Below are 27,066 nucleotides of genomic sequence, written 5' to 3'. Positions count from 1 at the left end.
AAGTAAATAAAGATATATCTTTTAAATTTTACAAAGTGGTGTTACACACCGCTGTAAACACATGGCTCAGAGACATGGTGTTACCAAACAGATGGAAAAACATATCCAGGCAGCAGAAATTCAGTTCTTAAGGAGTGTTGCTGAATGTAGTTTGAATCACAGGAAAAGAAATAGTGAAATAAGAAATGAGTAGAATATATTTGAATTGAATGGAAGGATTAAAGCATTAAGAGAGAATTGGAAGACACATGTCGATAGAATGTGGAGTGAAAGGTTTCCTACAATTACATATTCCACGGAAGAAGTGTGGGTTAACCTAGGAAGTGTTGGCGAGATCATCTTTGGGATATTGACTGATTTGTGATTGTCGTAATGGGATTAATAACCAACACATGATAAAGAAGAAGAAGAATTTTAAATTTTATAAAATAATAGGTTATCAGTTACTTTAAAATACTTGGAAATATTTTTCTTGTTATTAGAATCTATACTGAATACAAGGTAAAAGGCAAAGTAAAGGAACCTTGTAGAGTTTTGAGATCTTCTGGTATTTCATGTCCAACTCTTATGAAAGTAACTCGTAACTTACTTATTCTTTGAAGACAATGAAACCTGTTTTTATAAAACTGATGTATAAATATCAATCTTATTTGGTGATAATTACCTATAGCAGCCACTCTGCAGTAGCGCCTTCTTGTAGACATGGCAGGACATGAGCTCCACACTCCTGTAAGAGGATCATACCTTTCCATACTGCTAAGACATGATGCTCCATCATATCCACCACAAACATAGATCAGGCCATCAAAGCCACATATTCCTGTTATATTTATAATAAAAATCAATACACAAAGTTGTTAAAATTATGAATAATAACATATTTTTCTGTTCAATATTTTTTCTATGATTTTGTTTCTATTCATTTGTTGAAGACCACTTATTCTGAATGTTGCTAAAATGTGCACTCAATTTTTTGTGCACTAAAACTAGTAAATATTTTGTTTATCACATTTTAAGTTACATTATGTTTCAAAGTCTTTGACTAGATATCTTTTGAGGTAAACAACTAAAATATTCATTAACTTATGATATATGATTTAATTTCATGATAATAATAATAATAATAATGGTTTTATAATGTTTGGGTATTAGATTAGTATTGGTAGGTCTCCTACTGTATTTTGTAATTAACTCAGCATTCAGTTTGATTTTCTGTATACCATCCCACCAAATCACCATCCCACTAAGGAAGAAGCTACTCAATAATACCAGTGAGGAAGGATAGGTAGAGGTAGTGTGACAACTGATCTGATTTCCATGGTAACTAGTTAGAATGGTCAAGGGGAGATTGGTGAGAAAGAATTATCAATCCTCAGAGGGACTTATTTAGAAATCAGCGTAGTTTGCCATCTTGAGACTTGTGCTAGATGATATCAGTGATATTTGACTCCTATACTTTGTTTCTATATAATTAATTTTTTTATACTTTAGATATATTAAATGGAGAACCGAATAGTGTCAATGTTCCTAGTAAAAAATTTCTCAATGTTAATAGTATTTTTGTAGTTTAATGGTAGTAGAAAATAGTTTAAAAAAGTCATAAACTTTTAATTAAAATGAATATGACTCCTCCTTCTGCAGTGACATAATAAAAAATTATTAATCTCTAAATTCATTCCCATTTATTATAAGACATTGCTAAGTACTACATAATAAGTATATATATATATATATATATATATATATATTTTTTATTTTTTACTATGATATCTATTTGATTACACTGTAAGAGTTTAGTTAAATTTAACACACTAGGCAAATTAATGATAATCTAAAAAATTGAAATTCTAAACACTCAAAATTGTTAAATATAATACTATCTAATTAATGAGTATATCTACGAATAAAAAGCATGTAATTATTGAAGCTCCATGCACCTATGAATCCAAAACTTTTGAAATATCATTATCTTGATGGTACAAATAGATATGATGTTAACGGAAAATTTTCCAGTGATAATGAAGTTTGAGAACAGTTTTAAGTAAAAAAATATACATTTCTCTTACTGTCAATAAACAATGACAAAAGAAAGAACTCTATTTACATTTGTTTATGCTTACATAAACATAAACACAGTAAAACTTCTCACAAAAAAGTAATACAGAGTGGATATAAGAAATATTATCATAGTATATACAGAAAGGAAGAGAAAATAATCTTCTATTTTGTATTAGTATAAATGTATTCTAAATTGTCATAAACTATAATACTGTATTTTTAGTAAAGGGATTATAATTACAATAATTATACAAGAATAAAATAATTAATAATGAATAAAGTCATAATAACTGTAAAATATTAATTTTGCAGTTATTATGACTTGATACACTTTTTTATCAACAATGTTTCTTCTTACCTACTAGTTGCTATGTCGTCCTATTGTTTATTAAACATCAAATCTACTGCAGTTACATTTTTGTGTCACTTGACATATTCCAGTACAAACAATAAAATAAATGACATTTATAAGATTTCTGTTTCTTTAAAGGAAGAAAATATTTATCGTGCTAAGAGATAGTGTAGTACTTACTTACCTCGCAATAAATCTTTTCCTTGAAATATTATATTCTACAGCACTGAATCTAGTTCATTACTGTCCTAGCCATCGCTAGTCTTCTTTTCCTTAACAGTGTTTGTGATGTCTTGTTCAATGGTATAACACTCAATATTACAGATTAGGTAGCAGTATCTGTTTTTATTATGTCTTCATGATAATCATTCTGATCAACAAATTCCACTAGATGATTAAAAGTTTATCTGTTTATTTATTTATATTTCATGTGACCATTTTCTTTAATTCCATTCTGTTATGAGAGAGTTAAATTTCCTTAATGTTTAATGGTTTGGAGTCTCGGACTTAACAGGTTTTATAAATTGTTGGGGTAAACATTTCTTGATATTAATGCAAAAGTAAAACAAAGTTTTTTATATTTCAACTGAAGTTTTTTAAACTAAACATGTGCCATTTTGATCAACCAACTTTTGCAATTTTTGTGGTAAAATCAAAATCACTATAGAACTTCTGTGTTTTCTACAGGAAAAACTGGGATGCCACCTCTTTTGAAGCCAACTTTATACAAGGAGAGTTCTATAGAGACTGAAACAAATGGTAGTCTGAAGATGGAAGATCAGGAATATATGGCAAATGCATCTAAACTTCCTGTCCAGATTGAAAATGGTTGAACCAGTTTTGTTCCGTATGTATTGATACTGATAAACCATATGTACTGTTATAAAGATGTCCATTAATACTACAGACTGCTTTTTTCAGAAGCCTGAGTTACATTCTTCCCTTTTTTGTAACAATTATTTCAAAATGTATCTAAATACTTCTTTATTTTTCATTCATTTTCAAGATGTATAGACTTTTAATTAAATAAACTAATATAATCATACCTTTCTAAAAATACTCTGTGATATCTCACCTTTCTAAAGCTCCCAAGTGTTGCCAGATTTGATTTGATTAATATTACCAGAATTATGCAGTCATAAAGCCACCTACCAGAAGAATACAAAGAACCTTTTTCCTCATCCCAAATCTTAACTGATTACAAAGACCCAGTTTTCTGTTAGTTTTAGAATAAATTAATTACTATGTACATTTATTTAGAATAATTTCTTTCAATTTTTAACAGCATTATTGTCTATTTATTAAATAAAACTAGTAATTTAACTGGAAGAAAGAAGTTCAACTTCATTGTATTTTATTACATTATACATTCATATAAACTGTTATCAATAGAGAGGGTACCTTAAGAGCGAATAGTATTTAGATGTTAACATGTGACTGTTGGAACAAGGTGGTAATGAAACTATCCTTTGAAGAAGTCAGATCATATTCATGAAAAATCTAGCTTATGCAATATTCTTAAATTGCATTCAGACTTATGGCTGTTTTACTTCATTAGTAATTAAAAAAAGAAAAATGGTTTTTTAATTTTACTGCACCACTTCAACCAATCTGTAATGGTGCTGACTTATGTAGTATCTTCTGAAACTGGTATAAACCTTTTTATTATTATCAGGTAGATAGAAAATTAAAATTATTTTCTTCTTCTGCACAGTAGACCCAGGTAAAAAGAATCTTCTGCTTGTTGATGTAACAAATACATGTAGCATTTTATCTCATGATTACTTGTCTTCATATTTTGACAATTTGATTAACTACTCTAGGTTCTGAAGAAAATTAAGAATAATTTTTCTTTTCTCATAAGCCATTTTAGTAGCAGTCAATATTCTAAGATTTAAATTGTCTCAGAGTATGTGATAGGTCATTTTTCATTTCTATGTATGGTTTCCAGATTTTTCTACGGTAATCACAACCATGTTCCTTTTTGTTAAGATGCCATTTTAATTTTTTATACACTGAGTAAACACAATATCTGACAAATAATTTAAACTTTTAAACAAAATGTCTGTTAACTAACGAACTAAAATACTGCAACAGGCTTAACAATTTCTTCTTTTTAATTGTAACAGCCTTTGAAAAATAAACCCCCTGAGGATAAATACATGTATCATATTTACATTATTAAGTAGCAAAAATTATGTCTAGCATATTGATACATTCTCCAATATATAAAAATAGGATTTTCCTAGTAATCATACAAAAATATAGTAGAGTCCAGCAGCTCTATTACGTTGTCCATTTGTCTGTACAAAATATATTGTGTGGGATAGTGCAGAGGATTAGCAAGTCTCTGGGAAGGCAAGTACTTCTCTGCAGTAGGTTTTTCAGTTTGAGACCTGTTCAGATCTTTTTTTTTATGTTATTTGCTCCTTGCTACAGTCTCTCAGCCGCCATTAAGTTTTCTTAGGTTCTAATTAACAACACTCTTTGGTTTGATGATCCAAGTTTGAAATTGCAAGTATGCTCATCACATGAAAATTTAATGCAGCTGCCTTTTGATTCAAAAAAGCTGCACAACACATGTAAACCTCTGGAGAATCATGCGAATTGGTTAATCAAAACAAAGTGTATCTGTAGGTTTTCAGCACATATATTTGTGCATTTCTCTTATTAAAATAATGAATTAAGTTCCACACAAATATAAGTTTAGAAATCATATTTTTACACATAGATCCAATGAAAAATTATGTTTTACATCAAAGGTAAAGTTATGAGATACTGTTTGTGTTTGAATGCAATTTATGAGACCAAAGTAATGATTTATGTTGTAATTCTACCTCAGGAAAAAAATGTTCACAATGTTGAAAATTTATGCAATTGAGATATACTTTGAACATTTTTTAAAAATGGCTAAAACATGAATTTTTCAACACAAATAAAAAAAATCTGTAATGAATATATTTCTAACAAATTCTTTGAAAAGTACTGAAAATAATAACTTACAGTTATGGAACAATCCCATGTTATTTTTCACAAATGGGGAAACGCAATATTTATTTTATTAATGGTTATGGTAATATTACAGAAGCTGTTATCAGCAACTTCCTGATTAAAAGGATTCAAAATAGATGAGTATTTATGAATACTGATAGGCAAGTGTGGGAAGAGGATCATATACACCGACTTAGGACCAAATGTGACTATTGGGAAGGGAATAATTATGAACATGTTTTTCTTATGATTCAGCAAAGTATATCTACGCATTGAGATTATCTGCATGTTTGCAAGTTCTGCATATTACTTTAAGGAACATCTTGTCACCATTAAAAGCTTGTATCTGTAGAATAATCAATCATCAATGTCAAGGATGACAAACACTGACTAAATGTTTTTAATGATAATTTATCTTCAAATAATTCTCCAAAGATAAAACAATGTTTATGTGCACTGGTATAAACAATGCCAGGAAAATATATTTTTAATACCAACAATCCTTGTGCAATGGACAAACTTCCAATATTTTTTCTTAATATAATATCTGGTATAGTAAGAAAAGGATAACTTTTTTGACTTGATATTTTCATGCCAAAAATAATGGTAGATTCACAGAGATGGTTACTAAAATTTCTTCCAAAAGGAGTACAGTGTTATTTGGGAAGTCCTAATGAAATGAATATGTCATTATATTTATAGCATGATGAGTAAAATCTACTTATCACTCAACTGCTGATAATCTAAATAAAATATTTTCTAACAGAAGGCTCGACTGAGTGAACTCATAAATATTGTTTGCCCGATTACCAGAATATATAATTGTTATTAAGTGTGTCCAAAAATCATGGTGGCTACTGAAGAAGTAAGTCATCTAAAAAATATAAAGAATGCAATGTTATTTGAAATTCACTGAGCTATAAATAATTTTGAATTTGAATATAAAAATTTAACTCTGTGACATAATTAAATGACCTGTTAAACAGTAATGTTATTCACTTTGTACGATTACTTTAATCGCCATTCTTGCACAAAGTTTTCAGCAAAACATTTTTTGCATTAAATAATACAAAATTAATTTATTAAATACAAGTTTAATTAATTAAATAATAGGCAGAATTGAAAGAAAACACTACTAATTTAACCGTTTAATATTTATTTGTTTTTTTTAACCGTAGTGAAAAAAGAATTTATTGGAATTTTTTCTTTGTTCTTTCAAAGGAAAGGAACGGAAAAGGACTCTCAAAAAGCATCTAATTTTCAACATTGGGATTGTGTGTTTTTAAACTATCTATTTAAAGTTACATCTGAAATCGCTACTTTGCCTCATAAATTCAATTCATCTAAATGCGATATTACACTATTTTATTTTTGAGTCTGAAATCTGTATAAATAACAATAAAATTAAAAAAAAAAAAAAAATAATTAACTCAAAAAATGTTGTTAGATATCTGATAAAAATACTTTTCAATTCTTTAAATGCTTAAATCTTGAAGTCAACGAACTAAATAACAAACAACTTGTTAACCAGAATGTTATGCTAACTTCAAACAATACAAACTTAAAGAATTAAAATGCTCTGTTTTTACTTTTTAATACACGATGAATTTATTTATTATTTCCTAATGTGTATGTTCCAATCTGTTCAACTAGTGAAGAATAAGGAACCCCCTATGGCCCAATGTGTAGCGCCATTTCTCGGACAACGATGTCTGACGAGTGTGTAAAAAACGTCATCACGTTTCGTCACTCCAGTCTTGCGTTATATTCGGCCGCGTAAGTTGTATTCATGTGGCCTTGTGCGATCTCACGATATGAAACAGAGAAGCGCGATAATTTTGTGAACGACTTCAAAAATCTCGTTGAAACTTATTCTATGATACAGCAAACATTTGGAGATGAAGCCGCATCTCGTACTACAACATACACGTGGTGTAGGCGGTTTAAAGATGGTAGAGAGTCGTTGGATTACGACGAACGAAGCGGGAGGCCGTCAACAGCTGTTCACAACGAAAACGTTGTTCGTGCAGGAGCACGAACAACCTCATCTTACCCTTCGGGTCATAGCAGAAAAGCTAAACATCGGTAAAGACGCGGTACATACAATTCTAATAGAAAAATGAACCGCCGAAACGTGCGCTCTCGTTTCGTTCTACACATCTTGAACGAAGAACAAAAAAAGGTGTGCCTTTCTTGCGCTCAAGACTTAGTAGAAACTGCCGATAACGACCAGAATTTTTTGCAAACAATTGTAACTGGAGATGAAAGCTAGTGCTTTATATAACATCCGCAAACGAAGCGTCAATCCGCTGCTTCGTTGAGTCCTGTAGCACAAAGACCGGCGAAAGTCAGGAAGCTAAAATCAAGAGGGTAAACGATGTTGATTGTATTCTTCGACTCAAAAGATCCTTCATCATTTTTTTTCTCCCAACTGGCTAAACCGTGAATTCTAAATTCTATTTGGAAATAATGAAACGCCTGATACGTCGCATTCATCAAACCCGGCCCGAGTAACGGGATCCGGGCAATTGGATTCTCTTGCACGACAATGCCCCGACACAGGGCAACAGTTATTACGCCGCAAATAAAATCACCGTCTTATCCCATCCGTCCTATTCACCCGACTTGGTTCCAGCAGACTATTTTCTGTTCCCGAAACTCAAGTTGAAGATGAAAGCCCGCTTTTTCGACGACATTCTGGCCATCCAAAGGGCTTGCACCGAGCAGTTGAAGGCGATCCCACAAAGTGATTTCTCCAGAGCGTTTGACGGGCTTTACCGGCGCTGCAACGAGTGTACAACTAGAGAAGGGTTTTATGTAGAGGGTTGATGTGAGTAAATTCATTTATCTTTAAATTTGTATTTTTATTTAATTTAGTTCGGGAACTTTTCAGACATACTGTGTAGCCTTGTACAAATTCAGACTGACTATTCCTGAGATGTGTGCTTAATTAAACCCCAACCACCAAAGTACACGGGTATCCATTGTCTAGTATTCAAATCCTAATAAAAGCAACTAGTTTTTACTAGGTTTTGAACCTCAGTACCTTTGACTTTGAAAATCAGCTGTTAAGCAACTGATCTGCAACTATGAGTTTGGAGGCCTGCACTTTCCCCCGTGATGCCCTTTTCAGGGCCATAGGACAATTCAATGTTTATGGTTTGTAAATTATTTACAGCCAGTTTACGGAAAGGCAGGCTAAGAAGAAAAATGCAGATCAGCCCGCTACCATGGACAGAGACCGAGCCTTCCGAGCCCGGCCGAGATGTAGAAACAAAGACAGCCTGAGAGAAGAAAGTCCCCTAACTTTCTTTTAACCTCACAAACCACCCATCATGCTTTCCCAATACTTACAATTATGTCCCAGCCAGCACATACGACTCCCTCCGGAAAGGAGAGCGCGTTGCCTCCTCCAAACACTAGAGCCCTGAAAGGCATATTCCTGCTAGGCCAAAAGGTGCTCTAGCACCGAAAGGACTTCAGAGGACTTACTGAAGTGGAATCACTCAGGAGTAAAAAGCTCACATGCGCATAGTCTCCCATGATCAGCCATGGTCAACAAATTCTCACTGGTCTAAAGGATTGGCCCAAATCAGCTGATTTGGAAGTTGAGAGTTCCAACATTCAAGTCCTGGTAAAGGCAGCAGTTCCTTTTATATGGATTTGAGTACTGGATCGTCAATACTGGTGTTCTTTGGTGGTTGAATTTCAATTAATCACACATCTCTGGAAGGGTCGAACTGAAGATTGTACACGACTACACTTCATTTACACTCACACATATCATCCTCATTCATCCTCTTAAGTAATACCTGAATGGTAATTTCTGGAAGCTAAACAGGTAAAAGAAAAAGGTCTAAAGGATCAGAACGCAAATAAAAATTTCGGCCATAAAACAAAATAACTATAACTACCACTAAATAAAAAATAATCCGCCTGATAAATGAAAGACACAGCAGCAAGTAACATTTGTCCAGGTTCTGTAATTATTTGAGTGATACAAACTCTCCCACTATCCTTATGCTCCATTCCGTTCCAACAATGAGTTAACCACTAGACAAGCCTGATGGGTTACTTTTGAATTTGATTTTAATACTTTTGTAAACTCCATTTAAAATTTTTAATATTTTTATTTAAAATACGGGCAGGTCTACAAACCCACTGCCCATATGTAAAAAGCTATTTGCAAGAAACCCAAAGGTAAGAAACCCTTAGTCTTTAAAGAAAAATGAAACTTGTATCTTTACAAAAATAATTCCTTTTTTCATGTTGGGAGATATTTGTTCTTTTTCTAGTAATGAGAGATTTTTATACAAGAAGTTAAACTTTAATTTATGTATTCTGTTTCTCTCTCTTAATGATTTAATTGAAGCTGCATTGTTGGCTAAATTATATCTTATGTAAAGATGACTGTACATTACTTTTATTCTTACTCTTTGTATATTTTTATTAAAGTATGCACAAATAATGCAAGTTTATAATCATTACTCAAATTTCTCATATAAAATGTAATTCTCAATAAGTTATTATTTTATTTATTTATTGGTTGATGAAATTACACAGAAGCTTGTATGTGGAATATGAAAATGGAATTTACTAGTGTTTCAAAAATTCCATGCATGACCAGGATTCAAACCCAGAACCTCCAGATGAAAGGTCAAGTTGTTACCACTCTGCCTCTTAGATCAGCAAAAAAAGGTATTATTTCAACACAAAATTAAAACTTCAATAATGTTTTGTGATCATGGGATGATGAATCACAAGTATAAATTGTAGAAAATGTAAGAATCAATAAGGAAAGTGAATAACTGGCCCAAAAATAAAACCTGTACAATTTATTTGTAATAAATTTTACTGGTTTTCGAAAAACACACAAAATTTTATAACGATTAATATAAAATTTTAGTTTGTGATATGTTTTAACTAATAATATGATAGATAAATGTACCAACTATTTTAATAGTCACTAATATTAAAATTACTGTCTACAATATTAATTTGTTAATAAACTAATACTGTTATTTTAATTCATTAAATTATTACTTTATCTGGTATAATTTTACACAAAATAGAATACCGATTAATATTTACAGGATACATGAAATCAATTTCCAAAGCAGTTATTGATTAAGAAATCAATAACTTATTACATTAATTTTTGATATAAATTAACTGACCTGATATTGTTAAAAATATAAATAGCTAGATTAATAATCTTATTTACATTATAATTCATGTTTCTAATAGTAGGATTTTTTGACTCTTTCAAAAATAGGACCAATAGATGTATTACTTCTGTAATTACTAATGCTCTTGCTGCAATTATCTTACTTGCAATGTATTGTCCAGTTAAAAACCTAACTGAATAAAAATAGTTATTCTGAAAAGAGTGGAGATTAATTTGAATCTTACTTTTTAATCTGACAAATGAAACTATTATTAGTTCATAGTGTGCATTTCTTGTAAGAAAAGTAACTGGTTTTTAGTCCATAAAACTTGGTCTATAATCCTATCTAGTGCACAGACATTGGGTGGCAAATTATCATACCAGTGGAGAGGGCAAACTGGTCATTGGGTTAAAAAACTACATGAAAACAATTTGTGTGAGTAAATATTTGGAAACTTTTGTAAAACGCTTTCTATCTAAATAGTACAATACAATAAAGTGTAGAATATTGATTAATATAGGAGTAAATGACAGGAAAATGCATAATTTATCAAACAAGTAAGAAAGAAAGGTTAAATGTTCTCTGCAAACTGTACTGTGAATAATTTTTTATGCCCTCAATTCCTTTCTGAAAAGCATAATTATTAAAGATGACTATTTCTGAGTAACATCTTACAGAGTTCCATGCTAAAGTTTACGTATGTATTTCTGGTGAACTTACTGAACTGCGGACGATTCATTATACAATCACTGTACAAATATATACTAGTTACTACTAAAATGTGACTAATTAATGGATTACTAAGTTTATTGTCATTAATGTACTAAAAAAAGAATTTTATATTTTTTTATAGTAATTACATTAAAATATCAAGATGATGTTCAGACTTCATAATGAAATTGTAAACAAATAATTTGCTTAAGGAATATTTAGCTCTATTTAACATTTTCTATCCATAAGAATTTTCACACCAGTGTTTATATATATTTGATAATAATAAAAGGAAAAATTGAAATTAAATGAGGTTATCGATAAGAAAAAAGATGGTGAAAGTGTTCAAAAGGAAATAAGAGTTGCTGGTGATCAAAGTTTCTACTTAATACTTGCCTAAGCAACTACGTTTGGTACCCATAGGAGTAATCGCACTCCATTTGTTCAACTGAGGATTGTAACATTCTGCTGTAGCAAGATCTGAAGCACCATCATATCTGAAATATACAGTTAAAAAATGTAAAACTGAAAATCAGATTTTTTTTTTAGAGTACTTTGGCAATGATGACTATATTAATGGGTCACTGATACTTAATTAGAGAATTTTATTTCTACTGAAATAATAAATACAGATTGAAAAGTTCTGGTAATTACAATTAAAAATGTAATGTATAGCATTGATAACATGCGCTGTCTAATTATAAATGGTGTGCTGAATCTCCTTTTAGTCTAGGTTATGATTGCTGTAGGCAGGAGATAAAATAAAACTGATTATAAAATAACTGAAATCAAAATATGCAATTACTTATTGAAATTATCACCTTCTACATATCAAGATTAACCTATAAATGTTTATTGATTATTCACAGGCATTGGATGCCCTTGTAAAATTCTTTAATATTTAATAAATTCATTTCTCTAAATAGATTGCGGCATATTTTAGTAATCATTTATATCAGAATTATATACTGTACAAACCTGTATAATAGATTTCAATGTAATATATACAATTTCTTTTTAAAAACTACTTGTGGTGAATTTTTTTTTGTAAAGAAATTAGCTGAAATGCTTAGGTTTAATGCAGGAAGAATTAAAAATATGATAATAAAATGCTATTAGAACAATTTTAATAATAGTGTAACAATAGAAAATGCTAATATACAAGTATTAATAATCAGAAAAATGCAATGTAATATCTAAAAGCACAAAACTTATTAAAGGCAATGAGCTGTGATAAAAATATCTTCTCTAGTAAATATATAAATTAGCCACCTTTTAGTAAGATATATTGCTATAAAATTTTCTTTCTCTATGTAAATAAAATCCCATGTTTTAACAGTAAGCTTATTAAATAATCTAATAGGTTATAACAAACCTGTTCTATTAGTGTTCATTGCTGACATGTACTTATCCATTGTTAAAATCTGCATCCTCATTTTATGAACACTATTTTGGGTTATTTGTTTATGTACTGCATGGCTATAAATGGTAATTTATTTGTAATTTTTCTGGAGATTAAGTGAAAATTCCATCATGCATGTGTTCTTATTCCAATGTACTGAATCTTTTTGTATGGTCTGTAAGCAGGTTGATTCTCCTAGGCAAGAAGCAGCTTCAACACACCCTTACCCTATTTGATCATAAATATTATGATGCTATAAATTTGATCTAATATGCAATAATAAGATAATATGCTACCATTATTTAAAAGCAGTGTGCAAATTTATCATCATAAGTTGATTTTTTTCTAATTATTTACTATTTGTCTAGGATAAAAAAATAGATTAGAAAGATAAACACTTCATGCATTACTATGTCATTTAGGAAAAAAGCTTAAATATTACAATATCACACATCCAAATGGGTTCAGTACACTTTTACCATGTTTGTTATGTTGCTTTAAAATGTATTGACTTTCACCGTGGTTTCTTTACATTTGAAAGAAGTTATCCAAAAGATATTACATAGAAAGTATTTCCTTATTTTTGCATTTATAAATAAAATTTTAGCTTCCATATCTATCAGCAGACCATCATTTTTTATTAAAAAAAGATAAGTATTGCTCACTCAATATTATAAACTTGACTAAAAATGAAATATATCTACTAAGAGAAATTGTGATTCAATCTTGAAAACATTTATTTGCCAATGTTAGGTATATGCCTTTTTAAAGTATTTTTACATTTAGTTACTTGGATTACTCTATAAACTGGTTGATAAAATATTTAAAAAAAATATTTCAAATATTTTGATACAAACATTTTTTAAAATATTTCTGGCAAGCCATACTACCACTATTGTTTATGTAATGATATTCTACAATAAAACTGTCGTTTATTTTGCCAAAATTCATTGTAGGTTGTTACACTATTTTTTTTTTTAATTAACGAAAAAAGTCACCTGTATTAGGAAAAACATCGATATATAATTAAAATATGAATCCTTAGGATAACAATTTGGGTAAAACTTCTCAATTATTTGCTAAATCAATTTACACTCTTTTCTTTTCAAAGGATGCTGAATATTTAATTGTGAAAGTGTATTTATAAATATTCACATAAGTAATGTTCCTCTTCCAAAAAAATCTGTGCATGTTTGTAAATATATATATATATATATATGTGTGTGTGTGTGTGTATGTCTATGTATGTGTGCATGTATGTAGGGAATACCATATAGAAATGGTAATATGTTACAGGAATGCATTCAATGGATAAAAGTAAAGAAAAAATTTCATATAAACGTAGATCAAAAAATATTTTGTTTTGAGGTTACAATTACCAAGAATTTTCCCAAATTTCTACTATAAGAGTAAACATAATGAAGTAAACATATTCCATTATTTTGTACTAGTCATTGTGAAGTACCTCAAGTGCCCATAATACAAAAATCTCAGAATCCAATTACTTTGAACGAATTTTCCTTAACCTCCTGGATTCAATTGTTTATAAGTTATATTAAACATTTTACCTATTAGAAAATGTTGCTTGATACTTAATAAAATAAATGAATAAAGTCAAGAATATATAGAGTGTTTCTAAACTGGTGGACTGGCTATACTTTTTCGAATTCTACTTGTCAAAACTATACAAAAAATATCCTTAGGAAAAATGGCAATTTCTGCTTTGTTCCTCCCAGTCCACCATTTTGTTATTTTTATATAAAAATTTATATCTAAAGTTTGGATGATGGAATCACATTAATATTTGGTAAGTGTCTTTGTAATAAAGTTTTAAAATTAGCAAAAAAATCAGGATTTAAATACTTTTAAAAATTACAAAATGGTGGCCATGTTTATTTTTCAATCCATTATATCCCCATAAATATAAGTTTTATCAAAATTTATGTTAATTTGCTAAAATATTAAGCCTCTATTTTTAACAAAATAACATTATATTTTTCAAATCTGTTAACAAATAGCTGAGTTATGGCAGAAAATTGATATTGTAATTTTGTGTCTGTTTTCATGTCCTCCATTTTACGTTCAATTCTATTAAATATTGTTTTTATTTATTGTTAATTCTAGTATTGTAAATTAGTATCAAATTAAGTAATACTTTTCTTTCTATCAAATTTTTTCATGTACAAGGGCTGGTCAAACGTTAAAATACAAGTTCTAATACCTAAAGCTTTATCATTATCCACAGAAGTAATCATAGTGTATATATTGTGCTATTACCACTTGGAGCTGCATTGATGAATGCTAAAAAAATTATCGACAATTTATCAAAATCACATGCATTTGTTAACATATTCATAGATCCATTCCATCCAGGAAATTTATTATCAGTTTTGAATTTCAAGTACATCCAATGAATGTTCAATTGTCCATTTATATGAACTGTGTTATATCTGGTTGTGTGTCAGATAATTTCATTTTAATTTTTTCAAATCCTACACCTGTGGTGACTGGGTATACTTCAAGAGAGATATTTCCTGTTTCAGCAATTTTAGAGTCAGCTGGGATCTCCTTCAAGCATTTAATAGGATCACTGGCCTGTATACCATCATCTGGAGTAGTTATTTCAATGGAGCCCATATTGTGAAAAATTCCCCTGCCATCAATTGTGTTGAACATTGAAATTGGCATTATCATGTACAAATTGCACAAAATTATGAGTTTAATTTTTATTGAACTTGCCAAAGTCGCTGAGACTTCATTTAATTTTTCCTCATTGTATGAAATGCAAAAACCAAGAGTGTTACATATATTTATAACTTTTATAGATCCAAATTTCCTGTGAAATATTACACCCAAAGCAACATGTAGAGGTGATATAAATGAGTGCAGTCGTACTGCTGATATGATGGTATGCGCTATTGAATTGCATTTGTTGTTATAAAACAAAATATTTTCTGGTTTACCTTTATTATCAGATAAAATTAAAATTATTTTTGTCAGCAGAAAACTCAGCAATTTAGGAATGTATTTATCGGTGTATGAAAACATTTTCTCAATTGTTGAATAATCTACATTGTAATAAATTTGACTTCTTATGTCTTCTGATAATCTTGCCAGAGGCCTGCAGAACTGACAACTTTTCTTTTTCAATATTATTAGACTTTTCACTGTACCATTTGTTTGAAAAAATATCATGATGTTTATTTTTGAAATATATTAATGTATTTGATCCAAATTTACTGGAAAGAATAATAGTATCTCCACAGTGTGATGTTAAATGTGTTTTATTTATTTTATCATCAGGTATATGCTCTGTTGTAACTACATATTTAACTCTTGCAAGGAAAAGTGACAATCATTTTCTTCAATATATTTATATATTTGTTCCATCTACCATCAAAGTATGGGGATGAATCTTCTTGACATTTTGAGCTTTGCAGTATTTTTTAAAGATAGATAACAATCAGTGTGCTATGTTGCTCCAAGATTTTGCAGCTCAGTTATTCCAAAAATTCTTTTATGAATTTCTCTATAGGACATCATGTTTTCGTAGGGCTACAAAACTAAGTAATATATCTTTCAAACTTGTGCTATTAATGTATGTAATTTGTTTTTGTTCTCTTTTTTGCCTCATTAGCTTCAACACTGCAAATGAAACTATTATTTTTCCAATTGAAATACTAGATTACAGTTTTTTTGTCGGTGGAGTCTATGCATAAGTTTCATTTTCCTTCTTTTTTTTTGTGCATCTTGATATATTTTATTAACAAATTTCTGCCTGCATATTGTATGAGCATAAACAAACTCAGTTTGTAAAAATTTCACCAGTCCATCTTGATGTTGACTTGAAGCAGCTCTCAAAGTTTATATTCCTCTGGTTATTTTTATCATATCTCCTAAGTCTGTATTTGATCCTGAGCTTCATCCAATTTTATCACAAATGATATAAAGATTTGCATCATCATTTTCGCTGCATGTTGCTTACTCAATTTTCAATAAAAAACCTAAAATAAAAAGAAACAATTCTTGGGATGTGCATTAAAATTAAATGTAATATATTGCACAAAAAATTCAAACAATTTTGCTTTATGTAATTTAATTTTAATAATAATGAAATAATTTTTATCTTGTATCACTGAACTTACAATAAAATAATTATAAAATTACAAAATTTTCACTGCACAAAGAATACAACAGGAACCAAAACATGGCTGGGCAAACGGATTTAAACAAGAAATATATATAGTACATTGTACAGCAACATCTGATCGTTGTCCCCTCCACTTTCTGCTACCTGCCCCTTGCACCTATTGCTTCTACGACCTTTTTTAGATACCTGGCATCTCTACAAGATGTTTTGTAATGTTCATTTTTGTTAAATAACGGTTATACTATTAAAATTAAACACCAATTATTTACTAAAGATAAAATAATTGCAATTACTAAAAAAATCAACAGCAACAAAAATTATTTGTAAAATGTTTAATATATTATCTAAAAAACATAATTCTCAGGTCAGATATTAATTAATTCAAAGTAATTTGGATTCTGAGGTTAAAATCTTAAGGTATTCCACTATTGGCAAATCATTGAGTTTTAACTATAATTAGATTTCAAAGAATTTAAAAATGTGGTTCCCAAAGCTTATCTCCATAATTTTGGCAGGTTCATTTTTTACTAAATAAAATAGACTGTCAAAACATTTTTTTATTTATTTTTGGATTAATAAACCTGGTTAAATTGCCAAAAAATTATATTATTAAACAATAATAATATCTATTTGAATTTAATTTTCAGCAAATGGATATAGAGTAAATAAAAAATTAATAATTTAAAAAATCAGTTTTTATCAAGAATAAGAATCAGTTTTTATCAGTAAAGAGAATAAAAGAATAAAGAAATTCTCATTATTCTAAACTTAATAAAAATTAAATTACCAATATAAAACAATTCAAAATTACTTAATTCATATAATTTAAAGATAAGGTTCAAAATATTTCCGCAACTGTTTACACAAGCTCTAGTGTGACAAATAGTCATTTGATGGTTGTTCCTGAGAAATTCAAGAGCATAAAATTGTTTTAATTTTCTTGAATCCAGTCCAATGGTTCAGAAGAATAAACATTTAGAAGATGTCTCTTCCTTACTGAAAATAAATGTGGAGTTGAACTATCATGCTGATAAGAGAATCCAAATTTACTAGGTATTATTGGACTGATTCTTATAAATAATTAAGACTCTTTCAAGTTTGTTCGAAAATGTCGGTTTGATTCACTACAATGAAACTCTACTTGAGCTAATATATTTGTGCATGTGTTTCTACATAAAAACTTGTTACAGCACAATCCCATTGTATCGATTAAAAAAAAAATGCAACATCTTTTCAAGCAGTATTCTAGCAGCATTGACAACTGTTTTTATTTTTTTGAAGTGTTTCCTAAAGACAATATTGAAAAATAAATAGTCCATTTAAATGGTTCCAAATTATACTATTCTATATATTTTGAGAAAATTAGTTTTGAAAGTTTGATTGTATTACTTCATATGAATTTTAAGTAGATCATTTATGACTATTTCTTAAATTATTTATTTCATTTTTAATAAAAATAAGTTTTCCAGTGAATAAAACTGAAGTTGCAATAGTTTAATTTTCTTAGATAAAATTATATAAATCTAATCTTAGCTGATGCTCATTTAGATGAAAATATGGAATGATTTACAAATGAAAATGATAAATTTTCTTTTATTTAGCATTCTTCATACTTTAGTATATGAAGTTTGCTCAAAGTAAAATTTCTCTAGTGCTAAGTAGAGGACTGCACCACATTATTTGAACAATGCTTTCTTGTTTAGCAACAGGCTGATAACAACCTGTTGCTAAACAAGTTGAAGCAACAGGACGTTATTCAATAAAACAAGCAACCACTAGAAGTAACTCCTTAAAATGTAAATACAGAAAGGTGGCTGTAAGCATTCTGGGATTAGGAACTCTTATGTTTAGATATCAATGTTTACATTTATATTTTACAGCAAAGTAATTCTTATTATAAAAATCGTAAGTGAAAAATGATATCTGCACTCTTCATTTTAAAATTGAAATGAAATCCTAAAATTAGGTAATGGAAAAGATACAAATTGCATTCACTCGGCAGTTAGTTATGATAAATTAACAGGTAAGAATTATGAATAAAATTAACTATTGGGAACTAGCTATTTTTTGATATGAAATTTAATTTAGTCATAATTAGTATTACTAACTGTAAATTAATTTTATTATTTTGCACAATTCTAGCCATTAATGAAAGCATAGAAAATTTTTATAGTGTGTGAAAAACGCCAAACCTGACTGGGATTTCAACCTAGGATGAAAGGCAGAAGTGGATGACTACAAATAGTCACTCTCTGGAGGTCGATGAAATGTTTAAAACTATAACATCTAAAGTTTTATGTACTTTATTAGTGGTGCATAAGACAACTAGAATGCATATAAATAATTTTTTTTATTACATTGTTTTCTCTTTATATTTATATTAACAAAAACAATGATAGTCAAATAATTAAATTATTGGCAGTTCACTACTGATCAATGTTGATTGAATAATTTCTTAACTTTTTTTATTGTTTTATTTTCAATAAAATTTGATTTTTCAAAACTCTTGTTTTTTTTATACAGTTTTCTACAAGTTATATTTTCTACAGATTTTCCTAACAAAGTTTTTTCAATTTTGAAAAAAAAGTTGTAGACAATCTTTATTCAGTAAAGAATATTTTTTGACTGTTTATTACGTTTTATAAAAAAATGTTCTGTTGGGCAATAATGAAGATACAGCTGTGGGGACAACTTAAGTTTTTTAAATTCACCAAGTCACACTTAAAACAATAAAATTTGTTCCCTACCTGACTTGTATGTTAATGCATCATGGTATTAATTTGCATTTATAATTGAAATGTGGGCAATTCTTTTGACAACTATACTTGAAAAATATTTTTGGGCCTAAGTTTACACAAATTTAAAAAAGAATATTTTGAGCTGTATAATGCATTCATGAATTATGCTTGTTTCATCACTAGATACTCTATATACACATACATGTATACATTTTTATATTACTATTATGTATATTAAATAAAAGCACATCACAAGATATTGGTAAGGAATGCAATAAGACCATTCATCAAATTATTACAAGAATATTGTTTATAGTATACACATATTCTACATTACATTATGTAATTATCTTAGTGTGCTTACTTTTCATTATGTATTTACTTAAATTAGTGCTGTTACCATTCTTATAATTGTTGAAGTGCTCTTGTATCTGCTTATTGAACGTTATTATGGTCATATATAAATATTTACTTGCAATCTTTACACTTCATTTTAAGCTATATATGCTGCATGGATTAAATTTTTTTACTTTTATTTCTATAGAACTGTAACAAGAAGTTTAGGATTTTATTAAACTAATTTATTTATTTAGAAAAATGAGAAATTAACTGTAAAGAAAAATAGATGTATAATACTATTATACTTATTATATGTGATGTAATGTTATATGCAATATATTTGTACAACACATAGTACAAGTAATAATAAAATTATTATTAAATATAATTTTTACAAAAAAGTATAAAATGATAAAAAAGTGTTTTTACATATAATTCATTGAGTAGGTCAGCAGAAGAATTGATTTAACTTATTTTAGTCTAGCAGTTTTAATCTCTTTCTTACAAATAAGTGTCAATCTTGTAGTACTGACATTTTGTTTTTAATCAGTTGTGTATAATTAGAACACTTTTTTAGGGGAAAATACTGTGCTAATTCAATAAAAGTGCAATTTTTTAACTGATTAATTTGTGACTGTTCTTATAATTATTTAGTGTTACTTGTGCGTTGTAATAAAATTTCTTTTATAATTATAAAAAAAAAGTATAAATGAATTTGGCAAGTTTTTACTGAAATGTAAAACACTTGAATGAAATTTCATATATTCAATGCAGATGTATTTTTAACTACATCAATGACTTTGTTTTTTCCTTATTGTTACAAATAAAAAACACAAAGTTTTATTTCATAATGGTACTGTACATTTTTATTTGTAATGTCCACTGTTTTTTTTTTTTTTTAATTTATGTTGGTTATTAAGGTTAAATGGGTATTATGATTAATTACATCAAAATTTATACTTTTTTTATTTACACAGTATTAATTTTTTTTTTGTTCTAATTTATGGTGGGGAAGAGTTTGAGAATGTATCAATATGGCTACATTGTGTGTAGACATATACCAGTTAAGGGAAGATAATAATTTAACTGTTGTGTGTCACCAAAAAACAAAGAAAAGTTATTAGAAAATCCAGCTAGTCTATATTAGAGATATAAAGATATTTACATATTGTTTCTCAAATAAAAAAAATAATTAATTAATAAATAAAAATGTAAGGAAAGCAATAAGTTTGAAAAACATGGAGAAATTATAAAATACACTACAGAGTAAGTAATACTGCAATATATTATTTAAAAATTTCTGCAGCACCAACTCAACAATTTAAACCTTAAATGATCTTCTTGCAGTGAAAACTTTGAGAGATATAGAAGTTCAAATTGAAACATGAATATAAAGAAATGTTCTTGGTCACCATACAGCTCCTAGGAAATAAATCTTAAAAAAAATTAAGAGTAGTCCAGAACTTCAACCATAACTAAATAAAACATAGTTATAGTTCAGGAACAAAGCATATGTGTAACAACTGGCAGAAAAATCATTCTGTCATTAACTTTTAAAAACAAGTATAATTATCATTCTGGAATGAATTTTTAATAAAAGTCAATAAAAAGAATTTTTTTTATTGTTCTTAAAGAATTGAGTTTTGTGTTATTCAAGAAAGAGTGGATTAGAGACAAGAAAAAAGTGCAAATATAAAAGTCATTTTAGTTTAACTATGTAATAAATATTATTGATATATGAAGTTAGCTAATTAGAATCTTCATTATTGCAAAGTAAAAGGTGCAGTGTAACAGTTACTGTTTGTAAACAACAAATTAATTAATTACATATTTAAAAAGGAAAATTTACGAAATAATATTTGTAGATTAGATTTCTGATGCAAATAGACTATGGAACTAATATTATATAAACAGATCAAGTCAAGTTAGCACAAAATTTAATTTATCCGGTTATAGTTTTACAAATTTTCTGGCTACGTTTGCTCTGTGTCCCCCACAAATTTATAGAAACAATCTAGATAAAATTTTTCTTTTATAACTCTAATACAGTTATGATTCTACAAACTACATAATATCTTATAGTGCTAATAACAATTATTTCCCAATATCTACTACATAAAGAATAAAAAAGACTTCAGCTTACAATAGAATTATCTATTTTGATGATTAACTATTTAAAAAAAAAAAGTACTAATATCTAGCTCTAGCAGAAACAAAAATTTTTGTGCAACAAACCCGCCGACAACATATAGAAGCTTGCCTAAACCAGTGACACCACTCCTACTGCGGCGATATAGCATTGGTGCAATAGGCTGCCATCTATCACAGCGGGGATTGTAACATTCACACTCACTATGGATGGCGAACAGGCTTCCACCACCTTTAAGAAATGTAAAAGGATTAGATAATTAAATGGTTTTACAACAATAAAAAAAAAAATCTAAAACTATTTTAGATATTATATTATTTTTAATGGAATGATATAACCTAATCACATAGTTAATACCTTTTTATTGTCAAATCTTTGCTCTCATTAAGTATATTAGAAAGTGTATTAGATTATTAAAAGAATCATTCATTTAGTGTATCATAGTTGTGTGAATTTGGATGTTTAAAATCATAACACTCAGGTATGCTTTTTTTTTTAACTTTCAGGTATAGGGTCCTTTTTTGGTGTATATGTAGAATGTGTAGGCTGTTGTTATGTAATGCTTTTGAGTATATGAAGTGTGTTCAGAAAGTATTTAGGTACATTTTTTTTATTGTGGTAAGCAGTTGTAGCTTGTGAAGGTTCATATAATTCACTATGTTGCTGCCACTGCATCCTGTTGCTGTTTGTTTAGCTGCTGAGAAAGTATATGTGAGTGGTGTTTGTCATGTTTTCATTGCCGTTCAACATTACTAAAAGGGTTTAATCTACATTAAAATTTATCAGAAACTTGGTAACATGCAAGTAGAGATAATAAGGAAATAGTTTTTAGTGATCAAGCTATGGGCGTTAAACAAATTAAAGAGTGGTATCACCGTTTACAAGATGCCCAAACATCTGTCGACTGGATGATGGTGATGAATGATCATTGGATAACAATCAAGAGAACTTAAACATGAAGTAGGAATTTCATCTGGCTAAATGGAAATCATGAAATTCGACCCGTAGGCATAAAATTTGTCTTGAAACTTCTCACTAATGAACAAGAGGAATACCTACTGCAAGTTGTGTAAGAAATGCTGGAATGTGCTGATAGTTATGCTTATTTTATAAAAAAAAAAATAATCGAAGATGAAACACAGGTCTATGACTATGAGCTTGAGACAAAGGTACAATCAACCCAATGTTCTAAATGGCAAAAGGAAGCTAGACAATCATGAAGCAATGTTAACGTTATGTTGATGATTATGTAAAGGTTATCTTTTTTTTATAATCAAGGCATGGTTCATTATGACTATGCTCCTCAAGGAGAAACTGACACAGAGTACTATAAAATTGTTCTTCATTGGCTAAGAGATGCTGTTTGATGTAAGACCACAGCTTTAGGAAAAATGGCAATTGTAAAATTTATCATTACAACTCTACATCACATGCATCACACAGGTTCCTACTCACCAAACATGGGTCCTGGCAATTTTTGGCTCTTTCCTAAGCTTAAACTTCTGCTTAAAGGAAAGAAATTTGAAGAAAGAAAAGAGATCAAAAGAAATGTGACAAAAGGATTTATGGTGCTCAATAAAAATGACTTTGAAAAATGCTTCCTACAATCGAAACATCAGTTTGTTATGGATAAGTTTGTTTCATCAGAAGGAGCCTACATTGAAGGGGACAGGTCACTGAACTACATAGATTCAGTATTCTTGTTTTTACAAGAGGTTGGATATTTTTTTATCACACATCATATAGTACATTTGTCTTCAAATGTACAATACAATGTATTTAACATTTGTCATATTATAGATTTTTGTATCTGTTTTGTCCAGTATAAAATGTTGTGTTGTGATGATGTTTATATGTGATGATTTTCCATCAAACCAATAAAGCTACCCCTAGAATATATAATCTGAACTGCTCTAAGAGCAGTGTTCTATATTGGGCAAACAAGCATTTCAAACAAAAACTACTTCATTATATCAGAATCAATATTTGCCAACTATCTAATGAAAAACAAATCAGAAGTACAGGGTGTAAAAAGAATAATATCAAGGTTTTAAAGCTATTTAATATCTCTTAACCAAGACTTACAGTAATGAGTTACAAATAAAAAGAGTAAATTTTACATTTTACCCCTGTAAATGTTCAATGTGAGCACTTTTTGTCATGTGGTACACATCCAACCAATGAGAGTTAGTTCCATACTTTAACCAGTGTATCAGGAAAGCAATAACTGTTATAATCCTGTAACTGGGTAAATCAGTAGTAGCAGAGGCACTTATACAAGATCCTTTATAAAACTCCAAAGGAAAAAATCACATGGGGTCTAATCGGGTGACCTGGAGTCCACTACAAACAAGCTCTGTCATCGGGTCCATGCTAAACAATCCAGTGGTTGGGAAACACATCATTTAACCAATTCCATAAAGTTATACCAAAGATGAAGGCTCACCATCTTGTCAAATAAAATGTTCTGGTTTAACTTGCAGTTGAGGAAAGAGCTATCTACTATGCAGCATATCTAAATAAGCAACTTCTGTATTCTTACTTCAGCAAAAAAGAACAATCCATAAACTTGCCTTCGGAATACTGCGCAGAAAATATTTGATTTTGGAGAGACCATTTTACATTGTTCATGGGGATCTTCTGACCCCCAGATACTGACATTATGTATATTAACTTTTCCACTAAGATGAAATCTCGACTAACACAAAATATAACATGATAAAGAAAACTGTCATCATGCTGCAACTAACATTTCGATCACAAAGTCGGCATGCATATCATAGGCAGTAGGCTTCAAGGTATGTAACAGTTAGAAACGGTATTGAAATAAAACATGTAAGACTTTCCTCAAAACATTCCACTCTGTTATCAACGACACTGTTAGTCGTGGCTGGCTTTCTTAATAGATTTTTAGAACTATGTAGAAAAGATTCCATAAAATGTTCAGCATTTTCTTCAGATACCCTTGGTGGTCCCATACTCCTTCCTTTACAGAGACATCTGGTCGTTTCAAACTGATTATGAAAACCAACAACAATGATTTTCTAAACCTACTAGCACAATTCAAATCTAATATAATTTTCAGTCATTCCTAAATGCATGTTTTCATAACTTAAAATAACATCCATAATATTATTTGCTGCCAGAGAATAACATAGAAACACCCTTTTCACTGAGATTACTGTAAAAGTAACTGAAAACATAATGACATAATTATAAAAAATAATATTCAAAGTAAACCTCATTTATCCTTTAAAATTATAGATTGCATAATTTTCATCACTACTCTCACGGAGAACAACAAAGTAAAATTATAATTAAATAATCTAAATAGAAATTTTCTTCCCATTACATTGGAATTATAAATATGAGATTTAATAAAAACTTAGATTATTCCTTACAAAATGATGATGTTTATTTATTTGTCAGTAGGCAGTGTGGTTTTGAAATTTTGTTTGTTATTACTTTCTATTAAAAAAAAAACTGCTCATTCTTTTTTGTTTTAAATCTTAATTAGCTGAACTGATGAGAATTTAAGTTTTTTATAAGAAAGATCAGAATTATTAGGTTTGTTCTGTTTGTAAGGTTATAGTACTGAAGAATCAAGATTGTGGTAATTCTTTAAATAACTTTTTCATTAATCATATCTTTTTAGGGTTCTTTTATACAGCATATTCGGAAAGTTGCTGTGTACTGTAATTATGGAAGAGTAATGCTGAAGTTTTCTTAATTATTACTTTGTGTTTTTATTTTATTATTTTATAGAAATGATTATTACAATAACTGGAATAGATTATATAAGGTGTTGAAAATGACCTCTTCCAACATCAATACAATACTCCATATGTTTCAATTTATTTTCAAACACTAACCTGCTAATGTACTGGAATGTCTCGTATATATGCTGTTATTGCGATTTTTAGTTCGTCAATCATCCATGGTCTGTTGCAGTACATTACTTGTTTTGCTGCCCCCCCCTGTAGAAAGTAATCTGAGGGTCAGATTAGGAGATTGTGCAAACCACAAACCCCTCGAAATGATTCAGTTCATCAAAAATATTTTGTAAAAAAGTGATTGACCTGTTAACTGTATGCACTGTGGTGCCATCTTGTTGGAACCAACCACAATTGCTCTCCACTTCTGTTAACTAATGAAGTTTGTTAAAATAGCACAATAATGATTACTATTAACTGTATTTTCAAAAAAGACTGAACCCACAATGTTTGTTCTACTCATACCGAACCAAACTTCAATTTTCGCTTTGTGTAAATATTGTTCGTGTAATTCATGGGGGTTAGTTGTTAACCCAGTTGTGTATTTTTGTGAATTAATATAATCTCCCAGATGAAACCATGCTTCATCTGTAAAAAACATAATGTCGAGGATACCTATGGAATTTTGCTCAACAAAATGTTTAAACCATTGACAATAATTTAATCTTTTGGCATGATCTGTAGGTTTCAATTCTTGAATACACATTACTTTATAGGGAAAAGTTTCAGTTCCTTTCTTAGAGCATTATGTGCTGTAGCAAGCTCGACATCTTGCTGCTGTGCCAACTTACGCATTAAGTTTCAGCCATAGCATCTGAAATATCAAGCAGCTTCTGTTCATTTAATTTAAGTGGTCTTCCACTTCAATCAGCAGCTTCAACAGAGCTTGTTGCCCAAAATCTTTAGATGAGAGTTTGAACTGCATTGCAGTGAGGAACAAAAGCATTTGGAAACATCTCAGAAAATCTGTGCTTCACTAAATCAGTATACTTTTTACTTTCATGAATGACATGTTCAACAATAAAAATGCATTCCTCTACTGAAAGAACCATTACATTTCTTGCAACTGTTGATTCCAATAAATGAAACAACATGAATAAAATCAAACACCTCAACAATTGACGTCTTGGTTTACTACTGAGCAATGCCCAATGAATCCTACCTAATGCTAGGCAACCAATCTAACGCTGAAAGAACAGAATGTACCACATAATTCTAAAACATGCTGCACAGCG

General features: G+C 29.3%; 1 protein-coding gene across 2 annotated transcripts in view; it reads right to left on the bottom strand.

The window, feature by feature from the left end:
• LOC142326403 (kelch-like protein 17) overlaps positions 1-27,066 on the bottom strand; it is a 284,480-nt gene that overhangs the window by 12,190 nt on the left and 245,224 nt on the right. For both annotated transcript variants that reach the window (XM_075368884.1, XM_075368893.1), the window contains exons 9-11: positions 22,145-22,289; positions 11,677-11,777; positions 665-820 (exon numbers count right to left, since the gene is read on the bottom strand). In XM_075368884.1, the coding sequence (XP_075224999.1) occupies positions 665-820; positions 11,677-11,777; positions 22,145-22,289 (402 nt within the window). The remainder of the gene's footprint in view (positions 1-664; positions 821-11,676; positions 11,778-22,144; positions 22,290-27,066) is intronic.

The sequence above is a fragment of the Lycorma delicatula genome, chromosome 1 (assembly GCF_047948215.1).
Source record: "Lycorma delicatula isolate Av1 chromosome 1, ASM4794821v1, whole genome shotgun sequence".
NCBI classification, from domain to species: domain Eukaryota; kingdom Metazoa; phylum Arthropoda; class Insecta; order Hemiptera; family Fulgoridae; genus Lycorma; species Lycorma delicatula.
This window is presented reverse-complemented; position numbering and strand designations above follow the sequence as displayed.